This window comes from Aquarana catesbeiana, linkage group LG04, assembly GCF_042186555.1.
Source record: "Aquarana catesbeiana isolate 2022-GZ linkage group LG04, ASM4218655v1, whole genome shotgun sequence".
Classification (NCBI taxonomy): Eukaryota; Metazoa; Chordata; class Amphibia; order Anura; family Ranidae; genus Aquarana; species Aquarana catesbeiana.
Window position 1 is genome coordinate 287,721,272 of NC_133327.1, and position 19,939 is coordinate 287,741,210.

The 19,939-nt window shown below is 40.2% G+C and overlaps 1 protein-coding gene across 1 annotated transcript in view; it reads right to left on the bottom strand.

Annotated features, from left to right (window-relative positions):
• The window catches only part of LOC141139987 (glutathione S-transferase 3-like), a 49,676-nt gene that overhangs the window by 6,340 nt on the left and 23,397 nt on the right, over positions 1–19,939 (bottom strand). The window contains exon 5 of the mRNA XM_073626668.1: positions 16,698–16,839. Coding sequence (XP_073482769.1) covers positions 16,698–16,839 — 142 coding nt within the window. The remainder of the gene's footprint in view (positions 1–16,697; positions 16,840–19,939) is intronic.

Consider the following 19,939-nt stretch of genomic DNA (forward strand, 5'->3'; position numbering starts at 1 on the left):
CCCACAAGTGCCACCAATCAGTGCCCATTAGCGATGCCAGTCAGTGCTGGCTATCAGTGCCACCTATCAGTGCTGCCCATTAATGCCCATCACTGCTGTCGATCAATGCCCATCAGTGTCGCCCATCAATTCCCATCAGTGCCCATCAGTGCCACCTCTTCGTGCCTCCTATCAGTGCCGCCTATCAGTGCCCACCAATGACACCTAACAGTGCCCATCAGTGCCGCCTAACTGTGCTCATCAGTGCCACATATCAGTGCCACCTATCAGTGCCCATAAGTGCGGCATATTAGTGCCTCCTCATCTGTGCCACCTAATCAGTGCCCATAAGTGCCACCTCATCAGTGCCCATAAGTGCCACCTAATCAATGCCCACCAGTTCAGCCTATCAGTGCCCATCAGTGCCGCCTTATCAGCGCACATCAGTGAAGGAGAAAAATTACTTAGTTACAAAATTTACTGACAGAAACTAAGTAAAAAAGAAAAATTTTTTTTTTTGGAAAAAATAAAAAACCCAGCAGTGATTAAATGCCACCAAAAGAAAGCTCTTTTTGTGTGAAGAAAATGATAAAAAATGTGTTTGGGTACAGTGTAGCATGACCGCGCAATTGTCATTCAAAGTGCGACAGCGCTGAAAGCTGAAAAATGGCTTGGGCAGGAAGGTGTTGTAAGTGCCCTGTAGACAAGTGGTTAAAGCGGGATTCGGGCTGTAAAAAAAAAAAATTAAAAGTCAGCAGCTACAAACACTGTAGCTGCCGACTTTAAATAAGTACTTACCTGTCCTGGGTGCCCGCGATGTTGGCCGCCCGAGGCCGACCCGTCCCTCGGCTCTCAGGTCCTGGCACCGCCATACTAGGTAAGGGAAACAGGCAGTGGAGCCTTGCGGCTTCACTGCCAGTTTCCTACTGCGCACGTGCGAGCGGCGCGGCGCTCTGTGAATGGCCCCGTGGTGTTCTGGGAACACACACAGTTCCCAGAAGACAAAGGGGCCGCTCACCGAGGAGCAGAAGACGCCGCGGAAAAGGAAGAGGCAGATTAGCAACAAGTTGTGAGGGAAGAAAAAAGTCCGGACAGCCGCACACCAGGAGAATATAATCCAACTAAATTTCTTTATTGTAAAATCAGGAACAAATCATGTACAAAGCACCATGGATAGAATGTACAGATAATCAGCTAACGCGTTTCGCGCTCTGCGGAGCGCTTACTCATAGCTAACAATAATAAAAATGAAACCACATATATACCATTTATCATGAATCATGTGACCAAGTGGTAAATCTAAAATGCAGAACAGCTGAGATCTGATTGTGAAGGGTGTGAACATTGGTCAGTGGTTGATGAGCACAGGGGTGAAAATCCCTGTGAGTGCAGGGTGTATATGTGTAAGCAACGGCAAAATGTAGAAAAAAGGGACCAATTATATAAAATGCTATATAAGCATGTAAAACACGTAAAGTACGTATGAAGAATGATAAAAAAAAGTGAAAAAAGGGGCTATATTTGGATTAGCGTGAAAAATAAATGATGAAAAGTGAATGAAAAGATTGAGAAATCTTAATGGGTAGTGAATGCTGATGTAAAAATAAAAATAAATGTAAATTACACCAGAAAAGAAAAAAGGAACAATGCGTGTGAAGTGTGTTTGGGGGGTGAAGGAAAAAGAAAAATATGAGGTTTCTGTGTATGCAAACAATATCGCAATAACGTGATATTAATGCCGTGTATGGATATTGTGAAACCAAAAAAAAAAAAAAAGGAAATTATTATATGTATATATATATATATATATATAACAGTGGTTATCTGATAGTAAAAAAGTGATGTGGTATTGTGGAAAGTGGAAGTCCCATAAGGATGTTTGCTTAATGTGTCAAAAGACCATGAATATATGTGTGTTTCATGTGAATGAATGAACTCTATGACCAGGATGTATGTGAATATAATAAAAATGTGTTTTAATTCCGTTTATAAAATACATGGTCATATAGAAAGAAAGGAGGGGGAAAAAACACATACATGCACACTTCCTCTGTTCCCAATAAAAACAATACTAATATATCAGAATTGACTACATTTGTGCCCACATGTGAATTATTCTGGTGCGTAATGTCAATTTTCTGTAAATTGTGAAAATGAAGCACCTTTCCTAAAGAAACGAAAAAGGAGGGGGAAACCTTCATCAATTGACATGTGAAGACATATATTAGTACCGTAAATAACATATTATAAAAAACTATCATGATAAAACTTATTATAGAGAGCATGCCTATAACAAAAACAACTCCATATTTTTCAGTGTGTACATAAAAAACCTATAAACTAGGCACTTACATGCACAAACCAATGTTTATATATTTGTGTATCTGCGTGTGCACAGGTGAAGGTCGCAATTAACGGGAGAAAAACTTTCCATGTCAATAACCTTGTGCACACGCATTCACACAAAGACCGTGCTTGTTAGGACTCTAATTTTCTATAAATGGTGAAAAAAACTTTTATTATAAAAATTACGTGTACATATACAGATTAAGATAAAAAACCATATAGAAAAATGTATATTTGTCCTAAACCTGAATCAACAAATCATGGGAATACTAAAGAATATTTATTGGTTAATTACATTAGTCTTGTTTAAAACTTGGATTCCCAGAGATCAGGATAGAAGGAAGAACTCTCACGAAGTAACTTTTCTTTTTGAGGAGAAAAGAGTAATGGACATATTTATGTGAAAACCTCGAGAGGTGTTAATCAAAATAATTACCGGATGTGTTGAGTTAAACCCTGCCGAGTATTAAGGTTGTCTAGGTATTCAAATATATCAAAATATATTAAGTAGTATTTAAACATAAACTTGACAACCCCAACAAACGATTAAGTGACTGGATGAGACTATGTCGGTGCTAGTGGAGAATATAGTAAAACTTCGCTGTAAGCATAGCGGCATATGAATGATTTTAACCACTTGACGACCGCCTCACGCCGATGTACGTCGGCAAAGTGGCACGGACAGGCAAAATCACGTACAGGGTACGTGATTTGCCTTCCGCGGGTGGGGGGTCCGATCGGACCCCCCCCCGGTGCCCGAGGCGGTCGTCTTTTGTCCAGCGGCGATCCGTGATGAGGGGGAGACCATCCGTTCGTGGCCCCCCCCTCGCGATCGCCGCCGGCCAATGAAAACACTCCTTTGCTGCTGTATGCTAAACAGCAGCAAAGGAAGTGATGTCATCTCCCCTCGGGTCGGTATTTTCCGTTCCGGCCCGAGGAGAGAAGACATCTATGTGAGTGCACAACACACACACACACAGTAGAACATGCCAGGCACACAAAACACTCCGATCCCCCCCCCGATCGCCCCCCGATCCCCCCCCAATCACCCCCCCCCCCCCTGTCACAAACTGACACCAGCAGTTTTTTTGTTTTTTTTTTTTTTTTTTTTTCTGATTACTGCATAGTGTCAGTTTGTGACAGTTACAGTGTTGGGACAGTTAGTATTACCCCCCTTTAGGTCTAGGGTACCCCCCTAACCCCCCCTAATAAAGTTTTAACCCCTTGATCACCCCCTGTCACCAGTGTTGCTAAGCGATCATTTTTCTGATCGCTGTATTAGTGTCGCTGGTGACGCTAGTTAGGGACGTAAATATTTAGGTTCGCCGTCAGCGTTTTATAGAGACAGGGACCCCCATATACTACCGAATAAATGTTTTAACCCCTTGATTGCCCCCTAGTTAACCCTTTCACCACTGATCACCGTATAACCGTTACGGATGACGCTGGTTATTTCGTTTATTTTTTATAGTGTCAGGGCACCCGCCGTTTATTACCAAATAAAGGTTTAGCCCCCTGATCGCCCGGCGGTGATATGCGTCGCCCCAGGCAGCGTCAGATTAGCGCCAGTACCGCTAACACCCACGCATGCAGCATACGCCTCCCTTAGTGGTATAGTATCTGTACGGATCAATATCTGATCCGATCAGATCTATACTAGCGTCCCCAGCAGTTTAGGGTTCCCAAAAACGCAGTGTTAGCGGGATCAGCCCAGATACCTGCTAGCACCTGCGTTTTGTGCCTCCGCCCAGCCCACCTAAGTGCAGTATCGATCGATCACTGTCACTTACAAAACACTAAACGCATAACTGCAGCGTTCAGAGTCAGGCCTGATCCCTGCGATCGCTAACAGTTTTTTTGGTAGCATTTTGGTGAACTGGCAAGCACCAGCCCCAGGCGTCAGGTTAGCGCCAGTACCGCTAACACCCACGCACGCAGCATACGCCTCCCTTAGTGGTATAGTATCTGAACGGATCAATATCTTATCCGATCAGATCTATACTAGCGTCCCCAGCAGTTTAGGGTTCCCAAAAACGCAGTGTTAGCGGAATCAGCCCAGATACCTGCTAGCACCTGCGTTTTGCCCCTCCGCCCGGCCCAGCCCAGCCCAGCCCACCCAAGTGCAGTATCGATCGATCACTGACACTTACAAAACACTAAACGCATAACTGCAGCGTTCGCAGAGTCAGGCCTGATCCCTGCGATCGCTAACAGTTTTTTTTGTAGCGTTTTGGTGAACTGGCAAGCACCAGCCCCAGGCAGCGTCAGATTAGCGCCAGTACCGCTAACACCCACGCACGCACCGTACACCTCCCTTAGTGGTATAGTATCTGATCGCATCAATATCTGATCCGATCAGATCTATACTAGCGTCACCAGCAGTTTAGGGTTCCCAAAAACGCAGTGTTAGTGGGATCAGCCCAGATACCTGCTAGCACCTGCGTTTTGCCCCTCCGCCCGGCCCGGCCCAGCCCACCCAAGTGCAGTATCGATCGATCACTGACACTTACAAAACACTAAACGCATAACTGCAGCGTTCGCAGAGTCAGGCCTGATCCCTGCGATCGCTAACGTTTTTTGGTAGCGTTTTGGTGAACTGGCAAGCGCCAGCGGCCTAGTACACCCCGGTCGTAGTCAAACCAGCACTGCAGTAACACTTGGTGACGTGGCGAGTCCCATAAGTGCAGTTCAAGCTGGTGAGGTGGCAAGCACAAGTAGTGTCCCGCTGCCACCAAGAAGACAAACACAGGCCCGTCGTGTCCATAGTGCCCTTCCTGCTGCATTCGCCAATCCTAATTGGGAACCCACCACTTCTGCAGCGCCCGTACTTCCCCCATTCACATCCCCAACCAAATGCAGTCGGCTGCATGAGAGGCATTTTTATGTCCTCCCGAGTACCCCTACCCAACGAACCCCCCCAAAAAAGATGTTGTGTCTGCAGCAAGCGCGGATATAGGCGTGACACCCGCTATTATTGTCCCTCCTGTCCTGACAATCCTGGTCTTTGCATTGGTGAATGTTTTGAACGCTACCATTCACTAGTTGAGTATTAGCGTAGGGTACAGCATTGCACAGACTAGGCACACTTTCACAGGGTCTCCCAAGATGCCATCGCATTTTGAGAGACCCGAACCTGGAACCGGTTACCGTTATAAAAGTTAGTTACAAAAAAAGTGTAAAAAAAAAAAAAAATATGAAATAAAAAAAAATAGTTGTTGTTTTATTGTTCTCTCTCTCTCTATTCTGCTCTTTTTTACTGTATTCTATTCTGCAATGTTTTATTGTTATTGTTATTGTTATTGTTATTATGTTTTATCATGTTTGTTTTTCAGGTGTGTAATTATTTACACTTTACTGTGCTTTATTGTTAACCATTGTTAACCATTTTTTTGTCTTCAGGTACGCCATTCACGACTTTGAGTGGTTATACCAGAATGATGCCTGCAGGTTTAGGTATCATCTTGGTATCATTCTTTTCAGCCAGCGGTCGGCTTTCATGTAAAAGCAATCCTAGCGGCTAATTAGCCTCTAGACTGCTTTTACAAGCCGTGGGAGGGAATGCCCCCCCCCCCCCACCGTCTTCCGTGTTTTTCTCTGGCTCTCCTGTCTCAACAGGGAACCTGAGAATGCAGCCGGTGATTCAGCCAGCTGACCATAGAGCTGATCAGAGACCAGAGTGGCTCCAAACATCTCTATGGCCTAAGAAACCGGAAGCTACGAGTATTTCATGACTTAGATTTCGCCGGATGTAAATAGCGCCATTGGGAAATTGGGGAAGCATTTTATCACACCGATCTTGGTGTGGTCAGATGCTTTGAGGGCAGAGGAGAGATCTAGGGTCTAATAGACCACAATTTTTTCAAAAAAGAGTACCTGTCACTACCTATTGCTATCATAGGGGATATTTACATTCCCCGAGATAACAATAAAAATGATTAAAAAAAAAAATATGAAAGGAACAGTTTAAAAGTAAGATTAAAAAAGCAAAAAAATAATAAAGAAAAAAAAAAAAAAAAAAAAAAACACCCCTGTCGCCCCCTGCTCTCGTGCTAAGGCGAACGCAAGCGGCGGTCTGTCGTCAAACATAAACAGCAATTGCACCATGCATGTGAGGTATCACCGCGAAGGCCAGATCGAGTGCAGTAATTTTTCCAGTAGACCTCCTCTGTAAATCTAAAGTGGTAACCTGTAAAGGCTTTTGAAGGCTTTTAAACATGTATTTATTTTGTTGCCACTGCACGTTTGTGCGCAATTTTAAAGCATGTCATGTTTGGTATCCATGTACTCGGCCTAAGATCATCTTTTTTATTTCATCAAACATTTGGGCAATATAGCGTGTTTTAGTGCATTAAAATTTAAAAAAGTGTGTTTTTTCCCCAAAAAATGCGTTTGAAAAATCGCTGCGCAATTACTGTGTGAAAAAAAAAAATGAAACACCCACCATTTTAATCTGTAGGGCATTTGCTTTAAAAAAATATATAATGTTTGGGGGTTCAAAGTAATTTTTTTGCAAAAAAAAAAAACTTTTTCATGTAAACAATAAGTGTCAGAAAGGGCTTTGTCTTCAAGTGGTTAGAAGAGTGGGTGATGTGTGACATAAGCTTCTAAATGTTGTGCATAAAATGCCAGGACAGTTCAAAACCCCCCAAAATGACCCCATTTTGGAAAGTAGACACCCCAAGCTATTTGCTGAGAGGCATGTCGAGTCCATGGAATATTTTATATTGCGACACAAGTTGCGGGAAAGAGACAAATTTTTTTTTTTTTTTTTTTTTTTTTGCACAAAGTTGTCACTAAATGATATATTGCTCAAACATGCCATGGAAATATGTGAAATTACACCCCAAAATACATTCTGCTGCTTCTCCTGAGTACGGGGATACCACATGTGTGAGACTTTTTGGGAGCCTAGCCGCGTACGGGACCCCGAAAACCAACCACCGCCTTCAGGCTTTCTAAGGGCGTGAATTTTTGATTTCACTCTTCACTGCCTATCACAGTTTCGGAGGCCATGGAATGCCCAGGTGGCACAAAACCCCCCCAAATGACCCCATTTTGGAAAGTAGACACCCCAAGCTATTTGCTGAGAGGTATAGTGAGTATTTTGCAGACCTCACTTTTTGTCACAAAGTTTTGAAAATTGAAAAAAGAAAAAAAAAAAATGTTTTTTCTTGTCTTTCTTCATTTTCAAAAACAAATGAGAGCTGCAAAATACTCACCATGCCTTTCAGCAAATAGCTTGGGGTGTCTACTTTCCAAAATGGGGTCATTTGGGGGGGTTTTGTGCCACCTGGGCATTCCATGGCCTCCGAAACTGTGATAGGCAGTAAAGAGTGAAATCAAAAATTTTCACCCTTAGAAATCCTGAAGGCAGTGATTGGTTTTCGGGGTCCAGTACGCGGCTAGGCTCCCAAAAAGTCCCACACATGTGGTATCCCCATACTCAGGAGAAGCAGCTAAATGTATTTTGGGGTGCAATTCCACATATGCCCATGGCCTGTGTGAGCAATATATCATTTAGTGACAACTTTATGAAAAAAAAAAAAAAAAAAAAAAAAAAGTGTCACTTTCCCGCAACTTGTGTCAAAATATAAAATATTCCATGGACTCAATATGCCTCTCAGCAAATAGCTTGGGGTGTCTACTTTCCAAAATGGGGTCATTTTGGGGGGTTTTGTGCCACCTGGGCATTCCATGGCCTCCGAAACTGTGATAGGCAGTGAAGAGTGAAAGCAAAAATTTACACCCTTAGAAATCCTGAAGGCGGTGATTGGTTTTCGGGGCCCCGTACGCGGCTAGGCTCCCAAAAAGTCCCACACATGTGGTATCCCCATACTCAGGAGAAGCAGCTAAATGTATTTTGGGGTGCAATTCCACATAGGCCCATGGCCTGTGTGAGCAATATATCATTTAGTGACGACTTTTTGTAAATATTTTTTTTTTTTTTTTTTTTTGTCATTTTTCAATCACTTGGGACAAAAAAAATAAATATTCAATGGGTTCAACATGCCTCTCAGCAATTTCCTTGGGGTGTCTACTTTCCAAAATGGGGTCATTTGGGGGGGTTTTGTACTGCCCTGCCATTTTAGCACCTCAAGAAATGACATAGGCAGTCATAAACTAAAAGCTGTGTAAATTCCAGAAAATGTACCCTAGTTTGTAGACGCTATAACTTTTGCGCAAACCAATAAATATACGCTTATTGACATTTTTTTTACCAAAGACATGTGGCCGAATACATTTTGGCCTAAATGTATGACTAAAATTTAGTTTATTGGATTTTTTTTATAACAAAAAGTAGAAAATATCATTTTTTTTCAAAATTTTCGGTCTTTTTCCGTTTATAGCGCAAAAAATAAAAACCGCAGAGGTGATCAAATACCATCAAAAGAAAGCTCTATTTGTGGGAAGAAAAGGACGCAAATTTCGTTTGGGTACAGCATTGCATGACCGCGCAATTAGCAGTTAAAGCGACGCAGTGCCAAATTGGAAAAAGACCTCTGGTCCTTAGGCAGCATAATGGTCCGGGGCTCAAGTGGTTAAAAGGGATACCATTTCTCCACAAAGCTGTGAGTGAATATCGCTGTGTCAATGGTCTCTTAGTGATCAGTAAATGTGTTGCCTTGATTACGATTTGTGTCTAGCCTTTGATCCAGGTGTGGAGAAACATCAGAGGGCTTTAAGATGTTACAAACATTGTGTCACTATTTTGGAAGATAACAAGATGTCTAAATAAATACCATCAATCAATAAACGCAATAAAGCTGTATGAAAAAGCATGCAGCTAAAAAATGTAGCTAAAATAATTCAGTGAAGGTGTAACTAAATGGCTATGTCTATGAATAAGGCGATCCATGGTTACACTAAGGAATGAGGAGTGTGACAGACCTCACAGAGCTGAGCGAAAATCCATGTCATATGTGTCAAGCTATGTAAAAAATAATAACCATTAAACAAGGGTATTACTGTGTCTGTGTGTAGAGCAAACTATGAAAGTTGTATGTAGCTAGAAAAAGGCTCTGAACTGAACATAGCCACACAAAAAATAGGGATAGATTTAAAAATAGAAATAGATCGCGGTGTCACCACGTCCATAGACACTGTGGGCTATAAGAATGAGTGAAGCCGAGGTGTTTGCTCAGCATTTTCATATGAGTTTCACTTTGTTAGCCATGTTACCGAGTTAGATGGTCTGTGTGTCTTTGTTTTTTCAAAAATTAAAAATCTACTAGACCTAATATAAACGTCAATTTACAAAAATCTAAACATAAATAATATTATTTATAATAATATGTAATAGAGAAAAAAGTGAAACTAGAGGATAAACATGTGTATGTAAAAGCGGACTCAAAGTGAATATGGATCGTGTGTCGCCACGTCTATGGACATTGCGGTCTGTGAGATCAGGTATATAGAGCCAAGATTCAAAACCAAAAGGTGTATACTGCGCTATCCCATAAAGTAATCGATATACAAAAAAGCAAAAAACCTATGTCTGTGAAAAACTCAAGAAAAAAAATTCAAGAAAAAAATTAATTAATGCTGCTGCAACCCTAAATGTGAGACATCTTCCATTCCAAAATACTAAACAAAAATAGGCTGCGCTGCTATGAATATGTGAGTGTGGTCATAAACCCTTTATATGACCATAACAAATACACCTAAGTGTGAAAAAGCACGATAGATAATATATGGAAAAGAGATGATGACACCTGGAACGTACATAAATAACCACAAATGTGTGACATATAGGATTAATCCTTGTATATATATGCAATCAAACACTAGGTGAGTTGAACAAGGTCCATATACAAAACGTTCCTTTGTAAAAAATGTCCTTCACCACAAAAATTAAAAGGCATCAAAATGTTGGTGAAAAATAAAACACCACTCTTCCGCTGATGTGAAGCATGCACTGTTGTCACCCTGAAGAATGTGAAGACAGGGAAATTCCTCCACCAAACAAAAACGATCTGCCCCTTACCAGATACTATGATCTCTTGTTTAAGGAGATCATATATGCAGGTGACTGTGTCCCCCAGCCACTGGGTCTTTATCGAAAATATGGCTCCAAGGGTCACCTCTCAGGGGATCCGCTAGATGTTAAGCTGGCACTCAAATCCCTTTTAGTCCAACACCCGGGTTCCTCTCACTCAGGTTCCTTCCTGAGTCTCTCTGGTTTTGAGACTCAGGAAGGAACCTGAGTGAGAGGAACCCGGGTGTTGGACTAAAAGGGATTTGAGTGCCAGCTTAACATCTAGCGGATCCCCTGAGAGGTGACCCTTGGAGCCATATTTTCGATAAAGACCCAGTGGCTGGGGGACACAGTCACCTGCATATATGATCTCCTTAAACAAGAGATCATAGTATCTGGTAAGGGGCAGATCGTTTTTGTTTGGTGGAGGAATTTCCCTGTCTTCACATTCTTCAGGGTGACAACAGTGCATGCTTCACATCAGCGGAAGAGTGGTGTTTTATTTTTCACCAACATTTTGATGCCTTTTAATTTTTGTGGTGAAGGACATTTTTTACAAAGGAACGTTTTGTATATGGACCTTGTTCAACTCACCTAGTGTTTGATTGCATATATATACAAGGATTAATCCTATATGTCACACATTTGTGGTTATTTATGTACGTTCCAGGTGTCATCATCTCTTTTCCATATATTATCTATCGTGTTTTTTCACACTTAGGTGTATTTGTTATGGTCATATAAAGGGTTTATGACCACACTCACATATTCATAGCAGCGCAGCCTATTTTTGTTTAATATAGAGCCAAGATGTTTGCTCAGCTTTCGATGTAAGTTTTACCCTATTGATCATGTCGCTGAACTAAATAGTCTGTGTGTCTTCATATATCTATTAAGGAGTAGAGGGTTCACTGAGCTTTGTATGGAAAGCATGAACATAAATGGTATTATTTTTAATTATGTTTAATTAGGTTATGCTTTGAATTTACTAGTTGCTGTTATATTGTGTATGTAGAGATAACTTAAATCATAGCTATGGCTACAGTAACGAGTAAATATTGGGACTGATGGGAGTGTATATTATCATTACTATGAGAGGTCTTTAAAAGGGAAGATTAAGCTAAATAATGAGTATAGAGACTATATAGACAAAAACCAGAATAAGTAAACCATGTGTTAATCATAGTAATAAGAAACATCCCATTCAAAGTTTAAGCCAAAAGGAATTCTAGTATTTAAAGAAAAAATCCAAAAAAACTTCACGTTTGCATAAAAGATGGAACTTATCTACTCCTCTAATAAGCATAACTATTTTTTCTACTCCTTGAATAAACAAGCTGGAGACATCCAGCTTATTGTAATTAACCAATAAATATTCTTTAGTATTCCCATGATTTGTTGATTCAGGTTTAGGACAAATATACATTTTTCTATATGGTTTTTTATCTTAATCAATATACTGTATTTATTGGCGTATAACGCTCACTTTTTCACCATGAAAATTGGGTGCAAATAGTGTGTGCGTGTTATATGCCAATACTTCAATTTTAGCTGCCTCGGAGGGGACAGGGAGGGGGGCGGGACGAGCACCATCAGATTAAATATTGTGAGAATCTCCTGCTTACTTGGCGGCCTCTGTAATAGGAAGCTGCTGCATTGAAGGTAATGGTGAGGCTGCTGCATTGATGGCAATGGTGAGGCTGCTGCATTGATGACAACGGTGAGGCTGCTGCATTGATGACAACGGTGAGGCTGCTGCATTGATGGCAATGGTGAGGCTGCTGCATTGATGGCAGTGGTGAGGCTGCTGCATTGATGGCACTTGTGAGGCTGCAGATGGGCATTAATCAGGCTGCATTGATGGCAATGGTGAGGCTGCAGATGGGCACTGACCCTTATGTTGCTTAAATATTAAATCCTTATTACATTTTAATTTTTTTCCTGAAACTTCCCTCTTAAAATTAATGTGCGTGTTATACACCTGTGCGTGTTATACGCCGATAAATACGGTATGTACATGTAATTTTTATAATAAAAGTTTTTTTCACCATTTATAGAAAATTAGAGTCCTAACAAGCACGGTCTTTGTGTGAATGCGTGTGCACAAGGTTATTGACATGGAAAGTTTTTCTCCCTTTAATTGCGACCTTCACCTGTGCACAGACAGATACACAAATATATAAACATTGGTTTGTGCATGTAAGTGCCTAGTTTATAGGTTTTTTATGTACACACTGAAAAATATGAAGTTGTTTTTGTTATAAATCAACATATAGAAAAAATTGAAGCACTTCACTAAATGATCGGTAAACTTAAAATTATTGTGCAGATTTGTGCATCCCACAAATAATTATCCAAACCAGTGTGGGAACTGTATAAAAATACGCTAAAATTATGTAATAAAGTGTTTCAAAAAACTCCAAACCATTTAAATGCCTATACCATTGTGGGATAATATTGCACATACGTAAAAAAATATATAAATAAAATATATAGTGAAGTATAAAACCGGGACGATCGTCCATCAAAACATAAGTGGTAATAGATTAGTGAATATAAATACCTTAAATAAATAAATTTAAGTTAAATATACAGCCACACTGATGATGTGATTAATTAAGGAGAGAGATTCTAAAGGAAGTTAGTTCTAGTGGAAATTCAAAAGTAGTCCCAGTAGTTATGGTGCTTTAATTGCTTAATTGGAGTGTTCACTTGTCATTCCTGAGCGATAATACCATCCGACTCCAGCCTGATAAGATATGGTTCTCAACACCGAAGATCATGTGTAAAACAAACCAACAAGGAAAAAAACTTCATTGCGCAATGAACTAGATGTAGGACACCAGCAAATCACTATGAGATACACTCACGTGCGCCCGTAGTAAGAAAACATATGAATATGCAAGTAGCAGTCAGCCGCTGTGGACGAGAAAAGGATCGCTGCAGTTCAAAGCCAAATGACAGACTGCAGAGTGCGTCCTAGGCTCCTCCCACGCGTTGCATCACCGTCACGTGACTTTCTCAAGGATCCTTGATCTCTCTCCTTAATTAATCACATCATCAGTGTGGCTGTATATTTAACTTAAATTTATTTATTTAAGGTATTTATATTCACTAATCTATTACCACTTATGTTTTGATGGACGATCGTCCCGGTTTTATACTCTACTATATATTTTATTTATATATTTTTTACGTATGTGCAATATTACCCCACAATGGTATAGGCATTTAAATGGTTTGGAGTTTTTTGAAACACTTTATTACATAATTTTAGCGTATTTTTATACAGTTCCCACACTGGTTTGGATAATTATTTGTGGGATGCACAAATTTGCACAATAATTTTAAGTTTACTGATCATTTAGTGAAGCGCTTCAATTTTTTTTTTCTATATGTTGATTTATATGTAGGGATTCTGAGCACCTTGTATTGATAGCAGCCTTACTTTTATATTTGATTAGTTCACTTTGGATTGTGGTTTTTTGGTTTTTTATCTTAATATTCATCACAGCGCTTTGTTTTTCACATATACTATATGTTTTTGTTATAAGCATGCTCACTATAATAAGTTTTATCATGATCGTTTTTTATAATATGTTATTTACGGTACTAATATATGTCTTCACATGTCAATTGATGAAGGTTTCCCCCTCCTTTTTCGTTTCTTTAGGAAAGGTGCTTCATTTTCACGATTTATAGAACACTGACATTACGCACCAGAATAATTCACATGTGGACACAAATGTAGTCAATTCTGATATATTAGTATTGTTTTTATTGGGAACAGAGGAAGTGTGCATGTATGTGTTTTTTCCCCATCCTTTCTTTCTATATGACCATGTATTTTATAAACAGAATTAAAACACATGTTTATTATATTCACATACATCCTGGTCATAGAGTTCATTCATACACATGAAACACACATATATTCATGGTCTTTTGACACATTAAGCAAACATTCCTTATGGGACTTCCACTTTCCACAATACCACATCACTTTTTTACTATCAGATAACCACTGTTATATATATATAAATATAATAATTTCCTTTTTTTTTCCATACACGGCATTAATATCACGTTATTGCGATATTGTTTGCATACACAGAAACCCCATATTTTTCTTTTTCCTTCACCCCCCAAACACACTTCACACGCATTGTTCCTTTTTTCTTTTCTGGTGTAATTTACATTTATTTTTATTTTTATTTTTACACCAGCATTCACTACCCATTAAGATTTCTCAATCTTTTCATTCACTTTTCATCATTTATTTTTCACACTAATCCAAATATAGCCCTTTTTTTCACTTTTTTTTATCATTCTTCATACGTACTTTACGTGTTTTACATGCTTATATAGCATTTTATATAATTGGTCCCTTTTTTCTACATTTTGCCGTTGCTTACACATATACACCCTGCACTCACAGGGATTTTCACCCCTGTGCTCATCAACCACTGACCAATGTTCACACCCTTCACAATCAGATCTCAGCTGTTCTGCATTTTAGATTTACCACTTGGTCACATGATTCATGATAAATGGTATATATGTGGTTTCATTTTTATTATTGTTAGCTATGAGTAAGCGCTCCGCAGAGCGCGAAACGCGTTAGCTGATTATCTGTACATTCTATCCATGGTGCTTTGTACATGATTTGTTCCTGATTTTACAATAAAGAAATTTCGTTGGATTATATTCTTCTGGTGTGCGGCTGTCCGGACTTTTTTCTTCCCTCACAACATGGATCAGCATTAGCCAGCACCTGAGGCTTTTCAACTCTGGAGAGCAACATTCAATTTATACCTGGTTTGGACACAACCTGGTGCAGGGAAAACGCTTGTGCTGCAGTTGCATTCCGGATTATTGCCTAGCAACAAGGGTTTAGGTAAGTTTAAGTTTTTTTTTTTTTTTTTTTTTCAAATATTTTTTTTTTATTTTTTTTTAGGATTTTTGGTGTAATTTTTTTTTTCAGGGTGGCCCTCCACTTTAACCACTAAGCCACCGCCCACCGTCATATGACGGCGGGACGAGGCTTCTGTTGTTCTGGGAGGACGTCATATGACGTCCTCGCCCTTCCGAGCCACTAGGGGGCGTCGCTCGGGACCCGGTGCGCGTGCCCGGTGGCCGCGATGTCCGCCGGGCACCCGCGATTGCCGGGTAACAGAGCAGGCATGTAAACACAGATCCACGTCCTGTCAGAGAGGAGAGGAGACCGATGGCGTGTCCCTTGTACATAGGGACAGCGATCGGTCACCTCCCCCAGTCAGTCCCCTCCCCCCACAGTTAGAATCACCTCCTTAGGTCATACATTAACCCCTCGAGCGCCCCCTAGTGTTAACCCCTTCCCTGCCAGTCACATTTACACAGTAATCAATGCAATTTTATAGCATTGATCGCTGTATAAATGTGAATGGTCCCAAAAATGTGTCAAAAGTGTCCGATGTGTCCGCCGCAATATCGCAGTCACAATAAAAATTGCAGATCGCCGCCATTACTAGTAAAAAATAAATAAATAATAAAAATGCTATAAATCTATCCCCTATTTTGTAAACGCTATAACTTTTGCGCAAACCAATCAATATACGCTTATCGCAATTTTTTTTTACCAAAAATATGTAGAAGAATACATATCGGCCTAAACTGAGAAAAAAAAAAATTGGATATTTATTATAGCAAAAAGTAAAAAATATTGTGTTTTTTTCAAAATTGTCCCTCTTCTTTTGTTTATAGCGCAATAAATAAAAACCGCAGAGGTGATCAAATACCACCAAAAGAAAGCTCTATTTGTGGGGAAAAAATGATAAAAATTTAATTAGGGTGCAGTGTAACATGAACGCGCAATTGTCATTCAAAGTGCGACAGCGCTGAAAACTGAAAAATGGCTTGGGCAGGAAGGGGGTGTAAGTGCCCTGTATTGAGGTGGTTAAAGTGAGAGTAAACTCCTATGCATGACTTTTACTTATAGATAAGCCTATAATAAGGCTTACCTATAGGTACAGTAAATATCTCCTAAACCTGCAAACTTTAGGAGATATTTACTTTCGATGCAGCCTGTGACGTCACCGGCGCATGCGCTCTGAAGGAACGGAATACTGTACCATTCCTTCAGAGTCCTGTGCAGTGAACTGCAGTGTCTTTGTGGCTCTGGCCACTTACACAGCCAGAGTGTCCACTAACCCAAAAGGAAGACTAGGTGAAGATGGAAGCGCCTTAAGCAGTGACAGCGCATCGCTGGAGGGCTTCATTTTAAGGTAAGTTTCACATAACGTGCTAGTATGCGATACATATTATGGCATTGCCTTGCAGGAGTAAAAAAAAAATCAATATTATTGCAGAAGTGCCCCATTAAATGCTGGCAGAAGAAACTCATGATAAAATAAATTACCTTTTCATAAACAGGAAAGTATCTTTCTTTAGCCTTTTGCACAATAACCTTAATGTGCTTCTGTTTGTCTTCAGGTGATAAAAATTGATGTGGGATGATGATCTCTATAAGATCAGTAGTGCCTCCAACAAACATATCGATTCTGAAAGCATAAATAAACAATGGCATGCACTTTATTCAGTAGATACCAAGTATATACAGTGGGGACAGAAAGTATTCAGACCCCCTACATTTTTCACTTTTTGTTATATTGCAGCCATTTGCTAAAATCATTTAAGTTTATTTTTTTTCCTCATTAATGTACACACAGCACCCCATATTGACAGAAAAACACAGAATTATTGACATTTTTGCAGATTTATTAAAAAAGAAAAACTGAAATATCACATGAGCCTAAGTATTCAGACCCTTTGCTGTGACACTCATATATTTAACTCAGGTGCTGTCCATTTCTTCTGATCATCCTTGAGATGGTTCTACACCTTCATTTGAGTCCAGCTGTGTTTGATTATACTGATTGGACTTGATTAGGAAAGCCACACACCTGTCTATACAAGACCTTACAGCTCACAGTGCATGTCAGAGCAAATGAGAATCATGAGGTCAAAGGAACTGCTTGAAGAGCTCAGAGACAGAATTGTGGCAAGGCACAGATCTGGCCAAGGTTACAAAAAAATTCTGCTGCACTTAAGGTTCCTAAGAGCACAGTGGCCTCCATAATCCTTAAATGCAAGACGTTTGGGATGACCAGAACCTATCCTAGAGCTGGCCATCCGGCCAAACTGAGCTATCGGGGGAGAAGAGCCTTGGTGAGAGAGATAAGAAGAACCCAAAGATCACTGTGGCTGAGCTCCAGAGATGCAGTGAGGAGATGGGAGAAAGTTGTAGAAAGTCAACCATCACTGCAGCCCTCCACCAGTCGGGGCTTTATGGCAGAGTGGCCCGATGGAAGCCTCTCCTCAGTGCAAGACACATAAAAGCCCGCATGGAGTTTGCTAAAAAAACACCTGAAGGACTTCAAGATGGTGAGAAATAAGATTCTCTAGTCTGATGAGACCAAGGTAGAACTTTTTGGCCTTAATTCTAAGCGGTATGTGTGGAGAAAAACAGGCACTGCTCATCACCTGTCCAATACAGTCCCAACAGTGAAGCATGGTGGTGGCAGCATCATGCTGTGGGGGTGTTTTTCAGCTGCAGGGACAGGACCACTGGTTGCAATTGAGGGAAAGATGAATGCGGCCAAGTACAGGGATATCCTGGACAAAAACCTTCTCCAGAGTGCTCAGGACCTCAGACTGGGCCGAAGGCTTACCTTCCAACAAGACAATGACCCTAAGCACACAGCTAAAATAACGAAAGAGTGGCTTCACTACAACTCAGTGACTGTTCTTGAATGGCCCTGTCAGAGCCCTGACTTAAACCCAATTGAGCATCTCTGGAGAGACCTAAAAATGGCTGTCCACCAACGTTTACCATCCAACCTGACAGAACTGGAAAGGATCTGCAAGGAGAAATGGCAGAGGATCCCCAAATCCAGGTGTGAAAAACTTGCTGCATCTTTCCCAAAAAGACTCATGGCTGTATTAGATCAAAAGGGTGCTTCTACTAAATACTGAGCAAAGGGTCTGAATACTTAGGACCATGTGATATTTCAGTTTTTCTTTTTTAATAAATCTGCAAAAATGTCAACAATTCTGTGTTTTTCTGTCAATATGGGGTGCTGTGTGTACATTAATGAGGAAAAAAATGAACTTAAATGATTTTAGCAAATGGCTGCAATATAACAAAGAGTGAAAGATTTAAGGGGGTCTGAATACTTTCCGTCCCCACTGCACCTGCCAAAATAAATAACTACACAAACAAAACAACTTTTAAAGGGATTCTATCTTGTGAGAATTGCCTTTAATAAACTCTTCTTTAGAGAGTGCTAGTTCCCTGGCTGTCATGCTGCAGCTATGGCTTTAAGGCTTTGAATCACTGACCCAGAACCATTTTAGAGGTTAGGAATTGTAAACCGTTTCTGATACTCATTTACAGCATGCTTGATCTGGGTCTGTGACTCAAAAGTAGGCCAGGAGGCCAGAAACATCAGCCACTGTACTCCCCTCACAACAAATCCACTTTAATTGACTGTGCCAAGTGCCAAAATCATTCTGGCATTCTTTGTTGCCACCAGTTCTGTTATAATAGGCAGTCCCTCCAAAAGGAATAAAGCTAGGAAATGCTGCTACCACAAATTTACAAATGTATCTATATACTGCTTAAACAATTAGTAGCTCTATTATAATTTTTTTATGCAGATAAAATTATACATATGTATATTATAATTTACTGCAAAATGTAACGTCTTATACAAACATTACCCTTGCTAGACTACAGTAATCATTGTGCACATATACAAAGGGGCTTCAAGAGTAATGTAACTCCTTTTTGTTCTGGTAAGCGTCTTTTATACTTCCCTCTAACTAACCACTTCAGCCCCGGAAGATTTGGCTGCTGAATGACTGGGCCATTTTTTGCGATTCGGCACTGCGTCGCTTTAACTGACAATTGCGCGGTCGTGCGACACTGCACCCAAACAAGCCTTCCTTTTTTTCCCACAAATAAAATTTTCTTTTGGTGGTATTTGATCATCTCTGCGGTTTTTATTTTTTGCGCTATTACAAAAAATTTTTGGAAAAAGACACAATATTTTGTACTTTTTGCTATAATAAATATCCCCATTTTTGTTCAAAAAAGCTATTTTTTTCTCAGTTTAGGCCGATATGTATTCGTCTACATATTTTTGGTAAAAAAAGTCGCAATAAGCGTATATTGATTGGTTTGTGCAAAAGTTATAGCGTTTACAAAATAGGGGATAGATGTATAGCATTTTTATAATTATATATATATATATATATATTTTTTAGTAATGGCGGCGATCTGTGATTTTTATCGGGATTGCGAAATTATGGCGGACACATTGGACACTTTTGACACATTTTTGGGACCATTGGCATTTATACAGTGATCAGTGCTATAAAAATTCACTGATTACTTTGTAAATGTCACTGGCAGGGAAGGGGTTAACACTAGGGGGCGATCAAGGGGTTAACTGTGTTCCCTGGGTGTGTTCTAAGTGTAGGGGGAGGGGACTGACTAGAGGAAATGACAGATCGTGGTTCCTAACTATTAGGAACTCACGATCTGTCTCTCCTCATAGAACAGAACGTATAGCTACGACGGCTCGCGGGATCGTGCCG